Source organism: Hypomesus nipponensis, chromosome 9 (genome assembly GCF_054491055.1).
Source record: "Hypomesus nipponensis isolate SF chromosome 9, ASM5449105v1, whole genome shotgun sequence".
Taxonomy (NCBI): Eukaryota; Metazoa; Chordata; class Actinopteri; order Osmeriformes; family Osmeridae; genus Hypomesus; species Hypomesus nipponensis.
In genome coordinates this window covers 6,195,145-6,219,358 of record NC_140369.1, presented here as the reverse complement: position 1 = coordinate 6,219,358, position 24,214 = coordinate 6,195,145, and the positions used below count along the sequence as shown (strand labels likewise).

At 41.7% G+C, this 24,214-nt stretch overlaps 1 protein-coding gene across 4 annotated transcripts in view; it reads left to right on the top strand.

Annotated features, from left to right (window-relative positions):
• fhit (fragile histidine triad diadenosine triphosphatase) overlaps window positions 1-24,214 on the top strand; it is a 133,542-nt gene that overhangs the window by 28,774 nt on the left and 80,554 nt on the right. For all 4 annotated transcript variants that reach the window (XM_084704050.1, XM_084704051.1, XM_084704048.1 and 1 more), the window contains one exon: window positions 8,813-8,941. In XM_084704050.1, coding sequence (XP_084560176.1) covers window positions 8,836-8,941 — 106 coding nt within the window. In that variant the 5' untranslated portion in view covers window positions 8,813-8,835. The remainder of the gene's footprint in view (window positions 1-8,812; window positions 8,942-24,214) is intronic.

Below are 24,214 nucleotides of genomic sequence, written 5' to 3'. Positions count from 1 at the left end.
TTTTCACTTGCTCTTCCATTATCCAAACTACTTGACAGTTTGCAAACCGTCCCTTCAATCAATTTTTGGGGATACACATTTTTGACAGGCATCCGTAAACCACTTACTTGGTCCAGCTCCTTTCCAATGTTGTCAAGCATCGATCTTCTGTCCAGGTTCAGAGCCTCTGGATTATTCTAGAATGTGGACTGACAGTCTTAACCCACACTTTTCAAGACTGCTGTGGATTAAGTTGACACTACAGAACAGCTTGTGTGCCAACAAAACGACTTTCGTCATGACTACTGTATATTGATAATCATCACGTCCGATAAGAGTTCCATCAGGAAACTAGTGCTTCCTGTTGAATAGTATATGGTTAAACAGTGTCACCTATTGAATTGAGTGAAAAGGTTTGTCGTAACAATATTTTGACAAGCTGCATTATCTTAAAATGTATATACTGTGCAGTATTTAGGTAGCCTGACGTTGTCATACTCATAATTCTAGTTAGAATATGAGTCATAAAACTCTCCGTTGGGCTGTGACTATGGGCATGTTTCAACCGAACTCGTTAAACAAATGCTTCTTCGCTCAATCGGATAAACCTACAACCAATCAGAGCAACGTAATATGTTGTTTGTTGAAAACGAATTCAACCCAAGGGCTCTTTCGTGACGTTGTCGATTACGTTACTGTTGATCATCTGTCCATCATCGTATAAAGCCCGCCCTGGCAATTTCATTGGTCCGCCCAGATCCTGGTTTTATGTAGTTGTTCCCAATACGAGACCCTCCAGACCCAACTTCCCGACCAATTTTTTTGTGCGAATTTGGTCTGGCAGCCAGGCTAGTATTTGGGTATAAGAAACATACATTTTTTTGGTTTACAGTTTGAAAAGATTTGCAGATAATTGTGTACGGTTGAGATGAACTTGCCTGAATGTAGCTCATTTGTCCTATAAGTAATGAAAATATAAAGACACATAACGGACCAAACATACATTAAGAAAAACAAACCTCAAATCTGAACATTGGATATAAATGCGACACGAGCAGAACACCTTCCTCAATGGTATCCTCTGGTGAGATTAACACCAGAACATTTTCTTCAACATGTTTGTCTCAAACCAGTCCTAACTTAATGTTTTGCATTGCTAACAGCTCTTTATCAGCTCTGTGTCTTTCATAGTCATAGTAGACTTGACTGATGGTGAGAGCACGAGGAGGTTGTGCTAAATCAAATTCTCTCTGAATGAGTGCATGAAGGATTTAATCTTATTTCAGTAGCCTGGGTCTTATTACAGCATGGTCACCTGACATGGCTGGCAGGTGAAAATGCAGGTTTATTTGCTGTATCCTAATTGATTTTAAATTGGCCTCGGTTAATAAGTGCAATGCACTCTTGTAACCTGATGTAGTCTTTGAGTTAACAACCCTATATTGGATTGCATTGACTTGTCTAATGCTTTAGCAAGTCCAAAGGAATGAAACATTGTCATGCTAAAGCTTGCCCTTGTTTCTCGCTTGTGAATTTCCAGTGCAAGTCTTGCTCTGCACCTCCTCCAATGCCAGTAGTTTTTGTGTGTGCCATGACGCATTATATGTGTCATAAAGCCGTTACAGCAGCTCCACAGATTTATTTGGATTAGTGTTTTGTCTTTTGGTAAATCACTGGCATGAAATAATAAATTAGCCATTCCAGTTGACTTTAGAAGGCTATCACCAGGTTTTCCCCTCTGCCCTTCTAACAGGCTGAGCATCGCACCACAGAGTGGCAGCTCCTGGGGAGTTGAGCTGGCTGTTTGTATCAGCTGCAGTGAAGAGGTCTCGGTGTCTCTAGACTGGGGTGCTCATTATTTCTTTCAGGTTTGTCAAAGACCTGTTGTTGGGAGAGACTAACATCTTTCACCAGGGCTGTATTGATAGGAGTGTGCGTAAGGGACCACCTAAACCTTGCCGGGTGCATTTAATTGGAGAGCTTCCCATTACTGATTTACTGTAGAACTGTGTTCAAAAACATTGGTCTTGATATACAGTTCAGTATGTGAATTATACTTAGCATGCAATTTGACTTCAGCAACACACTTGACACATGGGAAACATGCTAAAATGACTGGGGTCACTCAAAAACGCCTTCTTCCTGGGATTAAAGCCCATGTTAGAGGTTGTGATAAGGGACTTAATTGGGGTTGGTATAAGCACTCAGGGAATATCCTCAGTCCAAAAAAATAAAAAGAAAACGTGATGTGTGATTGCGATTGTGAAGTCATGACAATCCATAAAATCCCTGGATATCATCCTAGTTGCAGTAATGGAAGGAGGACTTGTGCCTGAGCCGGTCTGAGTTTCATCAGTGAGGCGTGCGAGGGATGGATTTAGACACATGGCTGGACACGCGCGCCAGGGTCTGTACCTGCACCCTGGGCTTAACCAGAGCAGATCAGGAGCCTCTATTCAGAGAGACACACTACACTCAGTGTTGCTGCTGTTGCAGAAACAAGATACAGCTGTCATTTTCTCTCTTGGTTGTGTGTGTGTGTGTGTGTGTGTGTGTGTGTGTGTGTGTGTGTGTGTGTGTGTGTGTGTGTGTGTGTGTGTGTGTGTGTGTGTGTGTGTGTGTGTGTGTGTGTGTGTGTGCGTGCGTGTGAGAAAGAAAGAAAGAAAGAAAGAAAGAAATAAACTGAATGACTCACATAATGTTAGCATATTTGCTTTTGTTAACTAATGCGTGAGTCTGTGTGTCTTTCACTTCATGCATCTGACTTTGTATGACCCCACACGGGAAACATACTCTTGTTAAAAAAAAAAGCAATTTGAGATTGTAGAATCTGATTGATTTTGGTGGTTTAAACTCCCCAGGTTTGAAATGGAGGTTTACAGTGAATCCAACTCACAGCAACTTGTCCTCCTACAACTCACTTCTCTACCCCAAGTTTGTGAAGCACTGCAGACAGCAGTGCTAGCATCATTACGGCCCTCCCTACTCTGAATCTGCTGGACAACAGACACACCAGAGGGAAGGCAGCACCCGTATCCGGTATATTTTGCCTTCAGTGGGAGGAAGTGGAGATGTTGCCCCATGGTCCGTTGTAGTGAGAGAGAGAGAATGCGAGCGGGGCAAGAAAGGGTTGAGCGAATCAATACGCAGCGCGCAGCTCTACAAATCAAATGTTTAATTTTCCATGTTAAAATGGCAAGTTAGATTGTTATATAGTCACTTAATTATCCTTGGTGGCAGGGTATGGGGTTATGCATGACCACCGAGTACATATACAGTAAACAGTAATTCTGTGTACCTGATGCTGTGTTGACACCAATGCTACATTTGTTTTGACAGCTTTTTGGTAAAATCGCTTTTTGTTGTCGGAAGTATTGCCTCAGTTCTCTCTCATGCACCGCAGGGCTATAGGTTCTTCTGCTCTCCTGTTATGAGCACCTGGATCCGGGCTGGCTACAGTGGGATAATCAATAGCCATTTACCGGCCTAGAAGTGAAACTGTGTGCTAGTGATTGAGTTAACCTCTTGGCTTTAGAGTTCAACTGCAGACATGTAACATCCAATATTGGGTTCTTGCAGATGGTGTCAGATTTTTTAAAAACTGTTCATAGATATTTAAGCAACTCACACTATTTCAAGATGAAATTGTTGCAATCTAAATGTTCCTTTGGGGATCTTCAAAATATGTCCTATTATGCAGATTATTATGGGGGAAAAAAAACAATTACTGACAAGGTGTGTGATGTAGCCTGATGGAGAATGATGTTGCTAATTATTTTGGTAAATTAGATCTGATTGTTATATTCAGGTCTATTACAATATGTCCCTGATGTGCTGCATGCTATGATGCAGTGATGGCTCTGAATGCTCCACGTTGGTAGTATCCAAATTGACCCTTATTGGGTAGGGTGGAATGCCAGCTGTAGGTATGGTAGCAACGCTGGTGCTAAATAACTATTTAGCTGATCAGCTCCATGATCAACTGTCAGTGTCAGCTGAGGCAAAACGAACGTTCTTATTAGCCTAACTTACTTCCGTTCTGACTACGTAGAAGGACATAACTTCGCTTGATATTCTTGTTTAGGAAAATATGAAAGCTAAGAAGTAAAGCTAACGTTTAGGTTCCAGTGGTGTAGCCTATCTCAAAATGAAATTTGGGTTTAAAGCGAGTGATTCTGTGAAAGCAAGTTTAGGCTATATTTGTATAAGATAAATTATGACAGTTGACTTACTTGTCTGCAATATCCAAGAAATCCCTACAAGTTGAGCAGTAGTAGGCTATCATCTCTCTCCATCAGTTTCATGTCGAAGCCAGGGAAACTTCTGTCCAGGTCGGACCAATATCCTCACTCTTTTCGCCTGGTACTAGACATTTTTAGCATTAGGTTGATTAGTGTTTAATCAGTCTCCCCAGGATTTTGCGGGCCTTTTTTGTGATATTTTGTGAATTCCTAATTTTGCGGAAGCTTTTCTAAAAAGTTCAGATGAAAGTTGCAGTGTTTTTTAGGTGTTGGTTGCCATGACATTGCGGGAGCAAGTGAAAGTTGTGATAAAAAGTTGCGAATGTCCCTCTTTGTAATTGTAATTGGGTTATTGGTTGAAAAATAAGTAATTAACAAACATTCATTAAAGAATAAATCCATTGAGAAATGGTCCCCTAAATAACCTTACCAACATGCCAATTTTCATCATAGTGTAGCCGACTGTTTGGGTTAGTTTATGTTGCATTAATCATTAGAGACGGACACGGTCTTCGGGCACACTTTGTACATCTTTACTGTAGGCCTATTTCCCCCACACAGGGCCGTCCATCTTGCCCTACTTCACGTGCTTATGGCTCTCCCTCCATCTGGATACCATGTCGTTTTCTCCTTATTTCCTCTCTAACTTAAACTAAAACGAGAAAACTCCATAGGCACAGAATCAACACTCTAACCTACCATAACTGTGAAAAAAAACGATTGACATCTCTTTCTGTCTGGAATACCGCTCTCGGCCTCTACGCAACTTCGGCGCTCTCACGCTTGCCAGGAGATGGGTATGGCTGCAGCCTGCAGCCTCCCGTCTCATGCCCTCCCGTCTCATGCCCAAGCTGTCCAACGGTAAAGCAGAGGGTCAAAAATACCAAATCGCGAATTATTGTACAGATGGAGTTAAAGGTAAATTTGTGAGCACGTTTGTTGCAATTAATTGAAAAACTTTCAATTAATTAATAATATTTTTTTAAATCCATATAGTTTGCTGATTTCTGGATGTTATTGTTTTGTCCCTGATGTTAACGTATATTTAATGAAACCTGCGATGACATTCATTTAAAACTGCATCAGCGTTTTATGTTGACATTTGTTAGCGAATATTAGCTAACGTTACCTATAGCAATTTATGGTTGCAGACCATACATTTCTGCAGACCAGGTTTCTTTTTGTGATTTTCCTTAAGGTACATATCAGTGTCTTTAAAAAAAAAGAACAGACCGCAGATGACAAAATGCAAGGTGTGCTGTACCGACCATCATTGTCCCCCAACCGTCGTGGTCGTGCCTAACCTTAACCTCGACCTCTGCTACGACTCCTGGCCTTAAACTAATCCTAACCTCAACCGTCGTTATGATGCCTAAACTCAACCGGGCCTCCCATGTTTGTAAAATTGATTTTTAGTTTGTATTGTAGCAAAAAAAAAACACGTACACCAAAGTAGAAAGGAGAAATAGAGGACCAGACAAGCTTTTATTTTAAAAAGTAGAAGCATGAGACAAGCTTTTATTTTGAAAAGTAGAAGCATGAGACGGGAGTGCATGAGACGGGAGGGCATGGGGTGGGAGGGCATGAGGGGGGAGGTTGCTGGCTGCAGCCATACACTCTTGCTTGCCAGGCGTAGACAGTAGAAGAAAGCACACGCAGCAATTGACTGGTTGGGCAACCCTGAATACAGGACTGTTAACGATGTGTTTTTCACCTGGAAGTCTCTGGCAATCTGGCACCTTATCGAACGAAATTAAAAGAGTGAAAGAGTTCACAGACACCAGAAGGAACCCATTCACAGTATCGTTCATCAGGCAGTAATACAGTACATTCAGTTCACGTTCACCAAAATTATGAACAAGTTCATGAACTTTTGTTCAATGAATGCATTCAGGCGCAACACTGGATTTAACCCCTACTGGAGAGATTTGTGGGAAACGACGATGATTGGTCAAAGTTTCGGGAAAATTGCGGTGATTGGTTAAAATTTGCGCTGAATTCGCGGGGAATCGTTGGATTTGCGTGAATTGGTGCGATCGCAACATCGCAAATTCTTGGAGGGTCTGTTTACTTGTGATGCAGGAATGAGGCGCTTCTGGTGTTTGCCCAGGTTTCGGTGTAGGCTATTAAGAAACATTTTCTCACTGAACTCCACTTTGAACACCAATGTCGGCTAACTGATTTAAATCCGAATAAGAAATCTCAAGGACACAATTGGCGCCGGCGGGCTACATTTACGGCACGAGCAGTAGAACGCGCGGATCCATTCATAAATGCAGAAGGGGACTATAGCTGCATTATATATAAAGACAAAAATGTTGTTTTTGCTTGCACTGATACTAAGAAACATTTTTTCCTTGTCATTTCGGGCAAGTTCAGTCTTCATTATACTTGTCCTACATTTTTTCTTTTTTTTCTTGACCCGGACAATCGGACAAGCCTTAATGTCGATCACTGCTCTGTCACTGTCCCTGATATATGGACTGACTGCTGTCCTTGTGAGGCATATTCTCATGAACCAGGGTCCAGCGCAGGTCCTGTCCGTGGTCAGGCTTTCACAGGGATTATGCTATCAGAGAGGAGAGGGTATCAGGTGCTAGCTGTGTGCTCCTGCATAGTGCAGATTACATGCTGTTCTGACACCTCTGTCTGTTCAAGGTTGCTGATAAGGATTAGACATGATGTGACCCCTGCACTCGCTCCTGTGCATAATGCTACACAAACAGTCACTCATGTGGATATAGATTTAGCATGCCGCACACCGCTATGGGGAGATCATAGCTATGTATCATAAAATTGCAATTATGGACTGAAAGGTGAGCAAACAGGCGTAAAAGCCGCCTCATTCATGATACATGCGTGAGTCTGTCTGTTCAAATACATACAAGCAAGCAGCTACATACACACAAGTGCACAGCCTAAATTGAAGGGCCTTAGCATTTTAAAATAAATCTGATTAAATGGGTCTAAGGCACACATTAAGTAGGTCATCTCTGTGTGCGATAAACTAATTGCAGCATTCTAATTCTTAATTGTGGAATTGTTGGAGTCCATTTGGAATGCTAATGCAGCAGACAGCTGGTGAGTGCGTGTATGAATGTGTCTTCTGGGACTTGGTCCAAATCCACCCAGGGATCCCCTGCTCTCTCTCTCAGCCTGCTTCTGCCTGCCTGCCTGCCTGCCTGCCTGCCTGTCAGTCTCTCTCTCTCTCTCTCTCTCTCTCTCTCTCTCTCTCTCTCTCTCTCTCTCTCTCTCTCTCTCTCTCTCTCTCTCTCTCTCTCTCTCTCTCTCTCTCTCTCTCTCTCAGTTCATCTCTCTTTCTGTCCACCCTCTCTCTTTCTCTCTCCCTCCACCATAACATAACTGTGTCTTCATATTGCGGTGCAGCCGGGCCGGGAGACAGAAAGAGTGTGACGGAGTGCAGAGGAGAGTGGGAAGCGCAGGGCGATTATCTCCAGGCCTCAGCCTCCTCCTTCTCCTCCCTGGTCTCCCAGGCTCCGTCAGGCCCGCAGCCCTCCGAGAGGGGCCCGTGTAATCGCTTAGGCCTCATTTAACCCCATTACAATAAGTCATGCACACATTTCAAAAGGAGGATCCTTTCGCAGTCATTAGGTGTAATTAAGTTGAATGGAAAGCCGTCATGGCAGCAGGCCGATTTACTGGCTTTTTAGGCAGGCATACATCTCCATAAACCCAGAAGAAATGTTTGTTTGTTTTTGGACTCTGGTAATTAGCTAAGCTCTATGCTGTTTTTTTTCTTCTTCTTCATTTCACTTCTCACCCTCAAAGTCACAGACTCGTTCAGGGCAGTAGAGATTGGTATGACACTCTACAACCCTGATATTGACTCTGCTTTTTCTGGAGGTTTTTGAACCCATTAGATTGTATGTGAAGTAAACTCTGGTTGGCTAATTGGAATGAAAAAGGCATGTGCAGCTAGATTGTGCCCACTCGTTGGATACGGCACATAGGGAAACTGGAATATAGTATAACGAGATTTGGGAAATAATTGGAATAGGACTGAAAAAGGGGGAGGGAGGGAAGGGTATTATATGGTTGCTGTGAGAGACCCTCCCAACAGGGAGCCTGTCGTTTGACAGCTGATGGAGGCAGGGAGTCAGATATGACGGTGTCTTGTCAGAGCTTTTGATGTCCATGACACAAAATGATGAGACACTCGTCACTTCACACACCCAGTATCACCAAGAGAATTGTCATTCTTTTTTTCCTTTTGTTTTAGTAGCTTCCAAATGAGTGATTGGCTCTACTGAACAGACTGGTTCTGAATTGTCATATTGCTCATTAATGCGCTTCCCCAATCAGTGTTCCTTCACTTTTTCATTTCAGTAATCACTGACACTTCTCCATATAAAGACATGTTTTGGACTATTTTAAAATGGCGAAAACTTGCATTTCATGCTGGTTTGCCATGGTTCCTGTACAAAACCTTGAAAATATTTAATAAAAATAGATTCACTGTGAAGAGAAGTTGACACTGTTTTGTGATTTTGTGTCTCCCTCTTGTAGCATTAGATAGACTCTCTGTTGGTGTGCATCAGGCAAATTGTTTGACACCTCTCTCTGTGTTCCAGGCCTACACTAGCCAAGTGCCAACATGTCTACGTTCCGGTTTGGTCAGCACGTCATCAAGGCTTCATCCGTGTTCCTGCAGACAGAGCTATCCTTCGCACTGGTCAACAGAAAGCCTGTGGTGCCTGGACGTATCCTTCCATTTCCCTGAACGAGTGAAAGCTGATCGTGCAAATAGCAGGTAGGGCCCCTCTCTCACTCCCACCTTCTCTGTCTCTCTCTCTATTTCTCTTTCTGTGTCCCCCCCCACACACCCTATTTCTTCTTACTTCTCTCTCTCTCTCTCTCTCTCTCTCTCTCTCTCTCTCTCTCTCTCTCTCTCTCTCTCTCTCTGTTTCTCTCCATTTTTCTCTTTCTGTCTCCGCCCTCTCTTCCCTCTCTCTCTTTCTCTCTCTCTCTCTCTCTCTGTTTCTCCATCTTTCTCTTTTTGTCTCCAACCCTCTCTCTTCTTTTATGTATTTTACTACTTATATATATATATATATATATATATATATATATATATATATCCGCCTGTCTGTGTCTGTGTATCTTTCCTGATGAGTACATTCTGTGCTCAATGGAGCGGCCCTATCTCTTTATCTGGTTGCCCGGCAACAGTTGTGAGTCTTTGATGCGATGAGAGTGACCCCAGTAGGAGGCCACATAAACAGATGTTTACCACAAAAACAGACAAATGCCACACCTATAAAAGGAAAATAACAGCAATGTCACATCTTTATGAAATATGAGGACTGACACCTTGAGTTGTTTAGTCTGTGGAAAGTTGTATTTGCTTTGTATGGAAACTTAACTTTGAACAGATGTTTACTTCAGAATAGACACACTTTGCCACTTTGGAAGGAGGCCAAGGATCTTTGTCAGTTCTGGTCTCCCCTCTCTGAGTGGAAGAAACTCAATACTTTTGTCTATTAATCATCGTTTTCAACCAGCAAGAGCAAACCTTGCATTCGTTTGCATGATTTCCATCGCTGATTTGCTTGAATAATGTGCTTATTCTTTTTCAGGAATAATAATCAGCCCTTGGCTTTGTGCTTGAGGTCTTCAAGTGCTGCTCTGCCTTGCATAACTCCTTTATGTTTAGATTAACTTTGGACGGGGGAGATTTTTCACTGCATTATAGGGCATTGCTGTATAATCCTTAAGTGTAAGGAGAGGCAACAATGTTCTTAGGCCATACAGAATACATTAGCATTATTTAATCATAACACTTTCCCATCCTACATGAAACATTATAATAATGCCAGAAAGCAAATTCCTGAGCAGACACTGTGATTTTCATGCTGGTGTTAAAGGCCAAGTATATTTGTGTGAGTCTGTGTGTGTGTGTGAGTCTGTGTGTGTGTGTGTGTGTCACACACAATTTTGGGACTTAGAGAGTTAATATAGATGGGCAATACTTTACTTTGTCAGCTGCATTTTGTTCACTGTGTGAGGGCTTACTTCAAAGGTCCATTCTCTGCACCCATATTAGTACATACTATGGTGTGAAGATGTACACTGTGCTTTGGGCACTTGGCTAGGATCTGAAATGCTTCTGGCTGCACTTGGCCTCTGATGTGTTTCCAGTAACGATGTGATGGAGAGTTCCTTGCGCAGCAGGACAATCCCCAGGGCTTTAAGCCGCATACATTAAAGTCAGATTGTATCCCAGCAGACATCCACAGATCCATCTCTCTCTGTCTCTGTCTCACATAAACACACACTCACACACTCACTCACTCACTCACATAACGCTTATCCATGTATTTATCCTTTAAAATATAAACTACTCTGAATGCTACTCACACAGTGAAAGTGATGTGCAGCACAGCATATGTGACATGTCATCTAGGTGACTCCGTGACTTGGTTCCTGGAACAACATCTTTCCTTTTCAATAACGCTGGGTAATGAGACTGCAGATGTCACTTCCACTGCTTTGGGATGGACAGAATGGTGAAATATTTGAGGGAGAAAATGTCTGTTTTTATGACATTGTCAGCCTGAGCGCACCTCCCTGTTGCCTGTTTATCGATGGAGCACCCGGGCGAAGGATTTCTGGGTAAATTAACCAGACAGACAGGCTGGCTGTCAGAGAATGAATATCTTTTGTAGGGATGTTTTTAGATCTCTCCTTCAGTCTGAATGCCCGAGGTATTTGGGGGATTTGATATTGTATTTCAGTACTATATCTTATTTTATTGATGTTAACAAGGAAAATAAACACTTCTAGAGCTTTAATCTACTATCGGACAATTGAACACAAAAGAAGTGTCCAATTGTGTTTCCCCCCGTCTTTCTCGCTCTCCCTCTTTTTCTCCCTCCTTTGGTTGACAAAATTATTGTGATGAGTCACAATTCAGTCCAAATCTAAATCCAGTTGGCCCAACCCCTAATCCTAAACCTCACTGTATTCATAACCTTCATCTCAACACAAAGAAATCTAATTTGAACCCATAATCCTAACCTTAACACTAAAACTATCCTTTATGCCTAAACACAATCTTAGAGTTAATTCAAATTCTGAACCCCCTAAAAACCTTTAGAAATAGCACTTGTGAAGACACAAATGGGAAGAAAGATATAATTTTCCACAGTTTACTTTCTGGTCCACACTAGGACAATAAAACAAACACACAATCAATTGATTTTGGAACTGTAGAAGCACACATTGTGTTGACACTTGAATGCCAGTGATGCAACACCAGCTTTGGGTGTTTTTGTCTCGATCAGATGAAGCAAATGACCCCATTAGTATAGTGCAAGTCATGTGTAGTATGTGTCAAATTAATGTTCTGCCTGCTTTGACCCTGTTCACAGAAGGCAGGGCAGCTCTTCAGCTTTGCTAATACATGTCACATCCATTCAAATTGTCCTAATTGTACAATGAGTGTAGTGTATTCCGATTTCCCTATACATTGCACAAATATTTTATCTAAGATTACGCCTAAATGTTCATCCATAAGATTATTTCATGTCATATGATGAAAACTCATTTTGTGCAGAGTTATGGTTTGTGAAAGCCTCAAAAGAAAGGACATTCCAAATGACACAATCTCTAACACAATCCTAACCCAACTGCTGCACAAACAACGTGATTGGTGATGTATGAAGTACAGGGGCACTGCAGCATCAGCTGGAATAGCTGTGCACTTAGCAAACACCTTCATTCAAAGCAACACACAAATAGTACATGAAGAAAGGAATGTCAAGGATCATACGTGCACTGTATCTCAGCAGCCAGTCAAAGAGGGGTGTACTCGTCACATCTCAAGGTAACTACATCTCTAGCTATCAGGCACAGAATATTAAAACTGTGGTAAAGCAGGCAAGGAGTTGGCATTTTGGGATGAAAGTGCACGAGAACTTTACTTAGAAATAAACAAGATACAGAACAAAGGGCAAACGCCACACGGCCATCGATAACAAAACAAAGAATAAGACTTCACAACAAGGTCAGAGACAGCTCAGTTTATAAAGCCATCCTCATGAGTAAACACAAAACAAGTGTGTCTAATATTCTGGTGACGCAGATCGGCGCTCAGACACCGTGTGAACCGTGACAAAAACGAATGTCACAGTGATTCAGTGATTAGTTAGAGTTGTGTTGCTCTTTTGAGTTTCCTTTCTTTTGAGGCTTTTCACTAACCACAACTCATCACATCAAATGTATTGTATTTAAAAATGGATTGATAATATATACAGTATATGTTGAAAAGAAATACAGTAGGAAGTCCAGTCCTGTTCATGTTTTGAAGAATGCACACAAACATTTGCATACTTCAGAGAAAGGCACTTGTCTTGGGGAGTCAGGTGGCTCAATGGTGAGGGGAATCGGGCTCGTAATCTGAAGGTTGTGGGATCGAATCCCCGCCGTGCCAAATGACGTTGTGTCCTTGGGCAAGGCACTTCACCCTACTTGCCTCGGGGGGAATGTCCCTGTACTTACTGTAAGTCGCTCTGGATAAGAGCGTCCGCTAAATGACTAAATGTAAATGTAAATGTCTTGTTTGTCTCTAATGTGTGGGGAGCTTTCAAATCAATGCTATTTCCAGAAGGTGTCATATGTGTGTTATCACTCATTACAATCCAGATCATATTTTATTTATGTGAATCCTCATTTACTGCCTGGATCAAATAAAATATACTGTTGTGCATTTATGTGAACTTGGCAACTTGGCAACTATCAAGGTCTTGGTTGGCAAATTACAGTAGTACTTGTGTACATGTTATACCTCTCAGGTTACAGTATTCCCTTATGTTTGATTTACTGTCATTGCCACAGTTTGCACAGGTTTGCCACTCAGACACAAGTTGCAAGGATACTTTCTTTGAACATGGTTTAAATGGGTCCTTTGTACATTAGGCTGACAGATTGGTGCCCTTATAAATTAGAGCGATACCCTGTTTTATCTGCTATTTAATGGGCACCTTACAAACCATGTCTCAGTCGGTCATCAAACAGGTTTTGTCCCTCTGTGTCGGTAGCAAAGACTGCTGTCCGTGGTTCACTGTTGAATCGCCTACTGTAAGCCCCAGTGGGATAAGAGAACCGAATCACTCTGTGTACTGTGACTCTGCACTGGCTGAGCATGGCTGAAGGTCAAGTTTACAGAGATGGATTAGAAAGTGTCATATCAGCCTCCAACATGCACACTAAGTCCCCCTGAGGGCTCCAGCCTCACTCAGAACATCTACTCCATTACTAGCATGTAAATCTCCTCAACAACACAAATCAGTCTTTGACAAGCCTTTGATTCGTCATCTCCTTTCTGGAGGAATTCATTAGCGCCACACTCAAGAGTAGTTGATTACGTAGATGCAGTAATCCTATTAAAATGCATAATTAGTAACATTTTTCTCATCTTTTCAGAGATGGCAAATGGTGGGCAGGGAAGAGTTGCGATTAGCGTGGCACAATGATGTCTCATTATCTGACAATCTACTCCAGCAGCACATATTAGCAGATGCACAGCCAGGGATTAGCCCAGCGTTGGGTCTTTTGTTCCGGTAATGAACCCCCAAGGTAACTGCTTGAGTGCTGCGATGGCAAAACGCTAAATGTCAATGGACGTCTGTTGTCTTTCTGCGGTTTCCCCCCTTCTATATTATCTGTCTCCGACATCGCGGTTTTTGAGGAGATGAAACGTTATCAGAGTTAGACACATGGAGGAGGGCAATGGATTTCAAGACCTTGCATGTGAATGCATCAGAATACAGTTTGTTTCATTTCTGCCTCTACCAACAATTATTGAATTGATGTTGATTTGGATTATTAGATCAAATCAAAGAAACATGAATTTAAAAAAAAAAATGAATCTGAAAGAATACAGAAGATGTCTTTGCGGCACAGTAGTTCTTCTACAGTAAAGCCTTTACTTTTGTACTCCTCAAGCACCACAGCTAATCTGTCATGTCTTCTGAATAGCTAGGTGCTAGTTCTACAGTGGTAACAGTTAGTTCCATCAGTGTTAACTCATGGCCGTGAGAAGACTACATGCTGTCTCTACCCTCTGATGTGCTTTGACAAGTCCCCCAGCCGTCTCCTCCAATGTCTGTCACCATCTCTGTTTCAAAAATCTTAACTTCTCTCTGATATTCCTCCTGTGTGGCGCTGCACTCATTTTCTCCATTCCCCCTGTCTTCCTCCATACACCCTCCTCCTCCCCATCCTCCTCCTCCCCCTCCTTCTCCTCCTCCCCGTCCTCCTTCTCCCATCCTCCACCCTCCTCCCCCACCCTCCTCCTCCTCCTTTCCCCTTCTCCTCCTCTTCCTCCCCCATATTCCTTGTCCCATCCTCCTCCCCCATCCTCCTCCTCCTCCATCATCCTCCACCATACTCCTCCTCCTCCTCCCCTGTCTCCCTTCTCCCTCTCCCAAGCCCCTGTACTGCTGATAGTGCAGCACAACATGCCGCCGCTGGCCCTCCTAGCCCCCCCCCCCCTCCCCCCCTTGTCCAGCCAACTGCATGGATCACTGTGCTTCCATGCCGCCAACCATACATGAGAAATCAGGTCATTGGGTATTCTGAGTTGCGGGAAGCATTGCCTCAACCTTTTTATCTCCATCGTGTTCATGTCCGTGTCCGTGGAGGGCTTGACGGTGGGCTGGGATCGGAACCCCAGCAGGGCCCTCCTTGCACAGCAGGGGCCCCTTGCACAGCAGGCCCAGAGTGGCCCAGGCGGAGGTGGGGCGGGGAGAGGGGAATTGGGGGATGGATGCATTTTATGAGCTTTGCTCACTGGTGATGAGGCTTGTTTGGATGTCTTCCCAGTCCACTTTTCATCACACAGAAACGCAAGCACACGGGTCATAAAACATTTATCCCATCATGCGTGTTTGTGTGTGAATAAGGGAAATTCATGTTTTAAATCTTCGATCAAAGTAATCTTATGATCTTAAATTGGCTTTGTTAAATGGACAGAGAACTATTTTTCTTTTTTTTCCCAAACATGCCTCTTAGATATTATGTTGAACAAGTAAAAGAAAATCTAATTCTAGATTTATGCATGTTTTTGGCTGAAAACTGAATGTTTCAAGACACTGCATCACATCTCCAATAAAAGGTTTATATGCACAGGCTATTTTTCTTCAAATTTCCTTTGAAGATGCACTTTTCTCATAAAACTTTCGTACAATATTTTATGCAAAGCCTTTCAAATCTATTGCTCACAATAAGAATGTATTATTGTTTACACCTGATGCACAGTAGACAGAGATTTTACTGTACCTGCAGACTCTTCATTCAAAAATAATAATACATGATTTTGTTTGAACTTTTGAGTTGATTTTGACTTCCTAAACTCTTGGAATGAAATTAAAATAACATAACCATTTGTTGTTCCGTTGTGTCTCTAATTGTGTCTGTGTGAATGCATAAGCACACGGATGTTTTGGCTGGCAGCCTTTCTGTCTGTTTTGCTCTATGTTGAGTTGTGCTGGACAGTGGAGAGCAGGCCACTCAGACTAGTGTTTACCTGGGGGAAGTCTAGGGTGGCCTCCTTTCCTTCAGTTTAGTTTCTGTTTCATAATTAAACCTCTCTCCCCAAGGCCTGCTCCAGATGTGATTGCAAACTCTTTGGCCCCTTCTATGCCGCTGAGACATGCAGCAGACAGCCACATGTCCTACCAAACTGTGGCCTTGGTCACAAAGCATATTTGTACTCATCTATTCAACTTTCCCAACCTCCATCCTTTTTTGTAGACTGGTTATATATAACTGTGGTATCTGAGCTTACCTTGTGTTTGTTTCTGTGTCTGCAGCTTAATAACTCCAAAGTTAGCTCACTGTCTGCAGTGCAGCACACTGATTCTAAGGAGCACTGTCATGAAACACTGTGTCTTAGCAAATATTTGACCGCCAGAGACAGTGACTGATTGCTAGTTTAATGCTCCCAACAAACTATTAGCATGTCAGAAAGCATCATTACTCTTAATTATTTGATATTATTTGAAACAGACACATTAGGTGTGCCCAACACCATTCATTGTGGCCAAATTAGATGTTGTCAACTTTGCATGTGCCTGTGTGTGTGTGTGTGTGTGTGTGTGTGTGTGTGTGTGTGTGTGTGTGTGTGTGTGTGTGTTTGCGCACGCACTTGTCTCTTTGACAGGAGTTTGTAAGGAGTCCTGTTACGGTAAGTGTTGCTGCTTTCCTATGTGCACATAAATGTTTGCATATAATGGTTTTCTAATTATTTTTGTATTGTACAATAGTATTATTATTAATCATTGACATTATAGCAATTATAGCACAGTGCTCGTGATGCAGTTGGTGATTAAGATGTCGGTAAGACACACACACAAATTCCCGGAATTATAGATAGGTCACAGTACCCCTGATGCAGTCGGTGAGTAAGATGTCGGTGACACACATATTTCTGGAATTATAGATAGATAGTGCAGTGTCTGTGATGCAGTGTGTTTTTTTTTTTTTTTTCCCTCAGTGGCTTTGGTACCTACATTTCTCACTATTGAAATTCTCAAAATGACTTGATCAACCTTTACATCATCTGATCACTTCTGCACATTATGACAGTATTGTCTCATACTTTTGACACAAGTTCTAATGCTGTGGTACATTCATGCACATTATTATGTAGCCTACAGATGTCTACTGATGTTGATCGACACATCCTACAGACACACACACACACACACACACAGACATTCTGAGATTTTTTTTGCATCATATATATATATATATAGATTCCATAAACATTGGTTATCCTTAGGCAGATGATTTACTTTGTCATAAGTGGGACTCTGTGAGAATGTGCAAGCACTAACTATGTCTCTGCTACTTGTAAATTCTAATTTCAGAAAGATATACTGCTCTGGCTGGCACGGCCCCCCTCTTTTACTGTGATTAATATCAGAGTCTGAATGCTGCATTAGTTTCCACACATTATTTTATTATTCTTTGGGTGGGTGGAGTCTTAGACTGTCAGGAGTGAATTAGACTAATGTTTGACATGCCTCGTAAAGAATGGGAGGGTAGGGTTAAGAATGTCCTCTTTGTTTCATTATTATGGAAGATAGGAATCCTACAGCACTTCTAGCCTGGAACCCAATTTAGTATGTAGCTTATGTCAAGGTAATGTGACAAACAGACATGTAAGTTATTGAATCTGTAAACTCGAGTAGTCTTTCCCAACTCGTTTGAGTTCCAGAGGACTCATCAGCATGATATTTTGAGGACATTAGGCCAAAATAAGACCAGAGCTAAGAGAAACGCTCTATTTTCCTCAACATCAATCATTTGTAGTCTATTTTACCGTGTGTATTTTATTATTCAGCCTGTGACTTGAAATACATCAGCAACACCATACAACTCTTCAAGATTAGATTTTTTAGAATTCAGAAATTCAAAATGTGTTGAAAACAGTATATCCTAGTCAGCGCTATCTACAGAATCCACCAAATGTGGTCGGACTGGGATACGCTCCTTCCTCCAATGAGCATTCATATGATTTCCTGTTACAATCACAAACATATATACCACTCTGGTCAGCAGTGTACCTCTTCTAGGGGGCTGTGTATTCATTTGGTTGTTTAAAATAGCAATACAGTATTTTTACAATCCATTTACACAATAATGACATTCCATCAGCAAGGAATGGTCAGACTCCCTTTAGGGGGTCCAGAGCAATGAATCCAGAAGGCCTATTTATATGTATTCATAAGACCTACATAGATGCTTCACAAATCATCTGTAAGTGCTAATGGGGAGTCCAAACACAGCTACCCATATGGCAGCCTAAATATGCAGCAGCAGCAAACTAGGACTCGTTGTAAATACTTTATTGGTGACAATCTTCCATATTTGTGGTTCCTGAAGTAATGCCGGCCCTTGTCCGGTCTTTGTAGAAGCCATTATTGAGCTGTACACAAGAAGACCACCATGGGTTATATGCATTACTCATGACCTAGTTCCAAATTGTCAAGAGTAATTGAAAAACAACCTAATACCAGGATACCAGGACAATAACCAGACTCACATTATCACGGGAGAAGCGACAGGGATGAGAGTTTGGTTCCCTTTGGAATACGAAAGCAAGCTCCTCATTTCCCTCCTGTGTTTGCACACTACCTATGATGCAAAATGGATCTAATAGAATTTCTCCCACAAGAAAATGTTGACATTTGGATGAGACGATCATCTCTCGGCCATTACACGGTGTGTGTCCTCGAGCGATCAGGTTGACGGTTGATTGGCCATGCCAGCGTGAGCCTCCATGACTCATCAGCATGGACCTGCCAGCCTTCTGTTTCTCCATGACATCTCTCAGACCTGATTGAGTGACTCATTTTTCTTGTTTTCCCCCATTGTCCTCCCTTGCATGTGATTGTATTTCTTAAAGGAGCACTCCAACATCATCAACTTTTGGCCTTTGCTTTGTTTTTATAAACAAACATGCGCTTATAATGTACTGCTTTTGTTGCTGTATATCTATATTCAGATACATAGTTATATTGACACCATGCTTGTAAGTTGTAACAATCACCCACCTCATATTTGTAATGAACTGAGGTGTATTCTGGGTTTGTACATCACTGACTAAGAGAGGCGCATGTGCCTTTAAGCTTTACTAATTGACATTAGATATTCCTCCCTTGTTATGTATCAAAGTACCAGCCTAATGACGTGAAATCAATATAATAGTATTACACAGGGCAGCATAGTCCATTTATATTTTATGAAATATATCACATTTCCTTTAATAATGAGCATTAGCCCACAAATGCTGTGCTGTGAAATCATCTGTAAGTTTATAGGTACTATAAACAGATACAGGAATTGTACCAGTCTATTTAAATGGACACTATCACTTTACCAACATATACGAAAGTGTAATAACTGGCTTTAAGGAACATCCAATTCATCTAGAATACAGAGAACATTGAAAAAGATTGCTGAAAATCATTAATCAGGCAATTATGAAGACACCATAAAAAAAATAGAATGAGATTATTACCGTATTCATGAAGTTCATAATGTATTAAATTGTGGTGACGCCTGAAAGTTTCGTGATAGTTCTTTACATGGTGAATACTGATAATGAAGTCTCAAATTGTATCGTATACTCTAGATATCCTAATAAACTGACCGACTGGAAGTATTCATTTTGACTGGCTCACCACAGGCAAATATAATGCTGTGCATGGAAGACAAAAATACAATACTGTTGGTAATGAGGCTTTTTAATGAGTGGGGCCCAACTAGAAACTGATCTAACCATCTATTTCAGTGACAGTTGGAAACTATTAAATGGCTTCACTGACATTCATTGCAGTGTTAAAAGAATATTTAAAAACATCCTAATACATTTTTTTGTGTGTAAACTAACTTGAAAAAGGATTGTTAGTTAAAAAGCCCAATAATTTACGCATACTAATTTTGAAGCGTACAAAGTAGAGACAGGATAAAGAGGCACTGAACATGGCGTATTATCTGGAAAGAAAAAATGGTGCTCGAATCTGCAAATGTTGCTCGGAAAATATCATTTATGCTGGCCATGGTATAATAGCTAGTAATTTGTGTAGATCCAGTGTGTGTGTTTGGACGTGTGTGTGTGTGTGTGTGTTCGAGAGGCATCTGGAAGAGAGAGTGGGAGAAACAGAGAGAGAGAGAGAGAGAGAGAGAGAGAGAGAGAGAGTTAGAATTGACTGCCCTTGCTGTGGCGCCTCTCTCTATGGGGGGCAGCCCTGTTGATTGCCGCTCTTTCATCAGGCTGTCATAGGAGGACCTCAGGAGGGTCTCACGCTGGTCTGCTGACCTCCACACCTCTAGGTCAACCCTCCTCTGCTCTCTAAACTCCTCTCCCACGGGACCACTGATGGAAACTTTCTTCCTCTTGACTGCTGATTGAAACATCTTGAATAGGTTTAGAATAAAGTTAACTGCACACAGAAACGCAGACGTGTATATTGTTTCTCTGCTGCCATTCGCTTTACACTTGCTGGATCTTTCACCACTTCATGGAAAGGCAATGTATTGATGTGCAGCATCTGCTAAGCAACAGAGGATGAAACCATATTTTATCAAGCCCTGTTCTCACCACTGTTCTACTCTGCTTTGCAGAGGCCCTCCCCTTAGTGTTTAAATGCAGTAAAGACAGGCAGCTATTTAAGGCTGGACTGTTGGCAACCAGACAGTGACTGAGCGGTCCTGCAGACCTCAGTGTGCTGGTGGCAGTGAGGTGATCCAACTCAACAGACAGACCTGGGGTGTTGAGTCTTTCTGATAGTGTCAGAACATGGAGGACCTGTAATCTATCTCCTCAGCTCTGCACTCGGCCAGGCTCCTTCACCTTCTTTGCCTCTCTGCTTTACCCCAAGGCTTGCGAAGGAAGTAGTTAGTCATGCTAGCTAGCCCCTCTGTTAAAGCAGACCCTCTGTTAAAGTCACTCCACTGAAAATGGTCTTGTTTCAGCTTTGTTGGATTTGTTTTGAGGAACAGTGGCCACCTGAAAGTGAGGGCAAGATAAGCTGTGCTTAGGTCTCAATTGAACCTCTTAACATCACTATTTGTGAGGCATCATGCCAATGTTCTTGTCAAAATACCTATTCTGTGACAGTATGTAGTGGAAAAACACACCCGAGTTGGGTGCCACCTTGTCAAAACCAAAGCTACAGAGATCATTGATGTGCAGAGAGGAACATGGTGTTGAACTGTCCAAACTGTCAAGTGATTTGTGACTTTGACATCAGCAAAATATGCATTTGGTGTGTGTTGATGTGGATGTTTAGTCCAAAATGATACAACTTTTACTTTCTTCTGTCATCTTTAGATGATAAAAGCTGAGGCATGTTTTTACTGTTTCAATACTCTCTCTCTCTCTCTCTCTCTCTCTCTCTGTCTCTCTCTCTCTCTCTCTCCCTCTCTTTACTTTTCTCTCTTACTCGTCACTCTCTCACGCTCTCTCTCTTCATCTCTCTTTTCATCTCTCTCTTCATGTTAGTTTCAGTGTAATTGGCATTCGTGTTGTCTCCCATTTCACTGCATTTATTACTTGGAGTTTTTCTCGATTGCTTGGATGCATTGGTCAAGCGGTGGTCTTTGATAAGATAAGAGACACAGTTATGGCAACATACTGGAGAGTGGAGAAAGTAAACCAATCACAGTACAGCGTGTATTGCAGTAATGCAATTGCATTATCATTGATCATTTGGTGTTGTGATTCAATTGAGTATTTTTCATTAATTTTACGTAAATTACGTACTATATATACACTAAAGATATGGAAAATATAAAGGATACTGAAGCAAATTGCTGCATTTCGGATTCATTATTGTATAGACTTTTGTAGTCAGAGTGAAATACTGACTCATTTGTAAAATCATTCAAACTTCAAAGATAAAAGTTCATAATTTTTATAATGCTCCTTGTTGTTAGTGTTTTTTAAGTCAGTGTGTTATGAATAACAGTGTATACTTCTGAGGTAGAATTTTTGCCAATGTCATGATCTAACAAGCTTATTTTGAGTAATGGTTCTGTTGGTTTGAGTGAGTTTTGGAGGACAGATTAACTGTTTGGCCCACCTGCATGTTGCTAATGCAGACTGTGTGAAGAGTTTTGAAAAAGTGGCTTCAGTTCTGACCGATGCATGTAAGCAAATGAAGAAAAGAAAAAAAGACATCAGCTCTAACTTTCCTTGACTACAGATACAAGTAACAAGAACCAAACCCTGAGGTTTTATGTTGTTCAGGAGAACTGCATTCAGGTGAAGCAGAAATAGTTTGTTCAAACTTTGGTAATATCTTAGAAAAAACAAGTCCGTATAGATCGAGGCCGGCCTTCTCTCATTTCTCTGGGATGATTACAACCCACACAATGAGTTTTGGAACCATATTGTAAACTTTGCAGTACTAAGTTACAATGTTGTTTTAAACTAACTTGTATTTGACTGACCTCTAACGTTGATGTTATCAATTTCCCAGTGTTGTACGGAAGAAGTAGTCTATAAATATTGATGCTGAGCACTAATTAGATGTTTGATTGAATTCAAGCCAATACTATTTATTTCGCTTCTAGCTCCCCCAGGACTGTAAACTGGCTTTGGCTTGATCAGAAGAGTAATAATGTAGCTACCCACAGTCTGGGCACAGGTACCACAAAATGACATCAAAGTTTGAACCTGACCTGAGCATTTTAAGCCGATTGTATAATCTTAGAGCAGAGAACAAATAACTAAACCAACTTTTTTTTTTCCCCCATATATAATGTAAAGGTGGTATTGCAGCTGGTGCATTTCGTTTTTACTCTTCACAAAGACCAAAAAAAACCTCAATGTCATTGTCTTTGGTCATCACATTGTCTCATCAGGTTCACGTGGCTCAGGGACAGCTGCCATCAATACAGCTCCTAATCTATTTGAAACAGCCAGTGGGGCATCATAATTATTGCTGCATTATGGCTGTACAGTGGGGCAGCAGGGACAATGCATTTGTCAAGGATGAAGCAGACGAATAAAGTTGTACAAATCCGATTTGGAAAGAGCAGCTGTTGGCCTATCCAAAAAGAGGACAATTTTGCAGCAAATTAGGGCCAAACTGTGATGAATGATCATGTATTGAGGGATACACAGCAGCATAAAGGACGCTCTGCACCAAATGTGCACTGCACTAGTAGGCCCCCTGTTGCACTGTGTCGGCTATACATGTCACAGATAAGGTCTTGTTTGTACTTGTAAGCGCTAAGAAATCCACCGATGTTTGCATTTCATAAAACGTTGCTCCCTTTATTCAACATGAGCTAATCTTTTTGAAGTGATGCTCCTCCCACCCTTATCACCTCATCCGTAACCCATAACTTTGGGTTAGGATTCGTTTCACTTCCAACATAGTCCATGTACAAAACTCATTAAAATACTACAGTTTAAGTGTAATGAACTTTTTGTTTACAGCATTGTGGTTCATGATTTAGATCCCCGGAGGTCTCAAAACGTCTTCTATACTGGACCTGTGCCGTGGTGGACCCCCCCCCCCCCCCGTAGGGATGATCACCACCTCTCTGTTGACCAATCGCATGGTAGATAAAGCTGCATGTGGCCCCGCCCCTTACATACAGTTGTTGGGCCAGAGATAGGTCTCTGAGAGGATTGCATTTGCATGTCTGCCAGCCAATTGGTGCAGTCCCATTAATGGCTGGTATTTTGGGGAAGGGTTTTAATGAAGCTGGCACATTGGGCTGAACCGCGTGGGAGACATGCTGGCTCCAACCTGTGCCAGGGATATTAAAGTCAGTCTGCTTTGGTTTATGTAGCCTCTCAGACATGCCCGGCCATCATGCCGAGGACCATATCTGTCATTGATTCACATCTATCTTCCTAAACTTTTTATTTCAAGCTTTTTGTTTAATATTGTCAAACAATCCTCGGGTTATTTAAGCTGTTTACGTTCTTTTGCATCATTATGCCTTCTTGTCTCCCCAGACAGAGGGGATGACACATATGGGATTACGATTCAAAGCATTCTGTTTTCTGAAGAATATTCCCCACGCAAATGTCTATGCCTCTCTCCGCTGTGTAATTCCGGCTAATCCCTCTTCATTAAGAGTACGCAAGGAATGGCAGTTTTGGCACTTTGCTCTTCTCCGGCTTGAAAAACGCACGTATGGATTTCCATCCGTCTGCTGTTATCGTTAATGTATGTTATTTTGCTCTAATGTTGAGATAATTCATTTTAATGTGTGGCAGCTAGTGCTTTTCAATTAATCAGTTTGCTTTTCAAAGTGCTCTACAGTGCAACTTAACAGACTTAAAGTCCATAATGAAGTACTTTTCTTATTGATTTTTAATTTAGTCTTTCTTCTTGCTTTGCTTTCAAGCTGCTTAGAAAAGGGGTCTCTTTGATATCCATCCAGAAAAACACGAGCATCTGGGAGATGCGGAGACACAAAACACCATTAGAATTATTCGC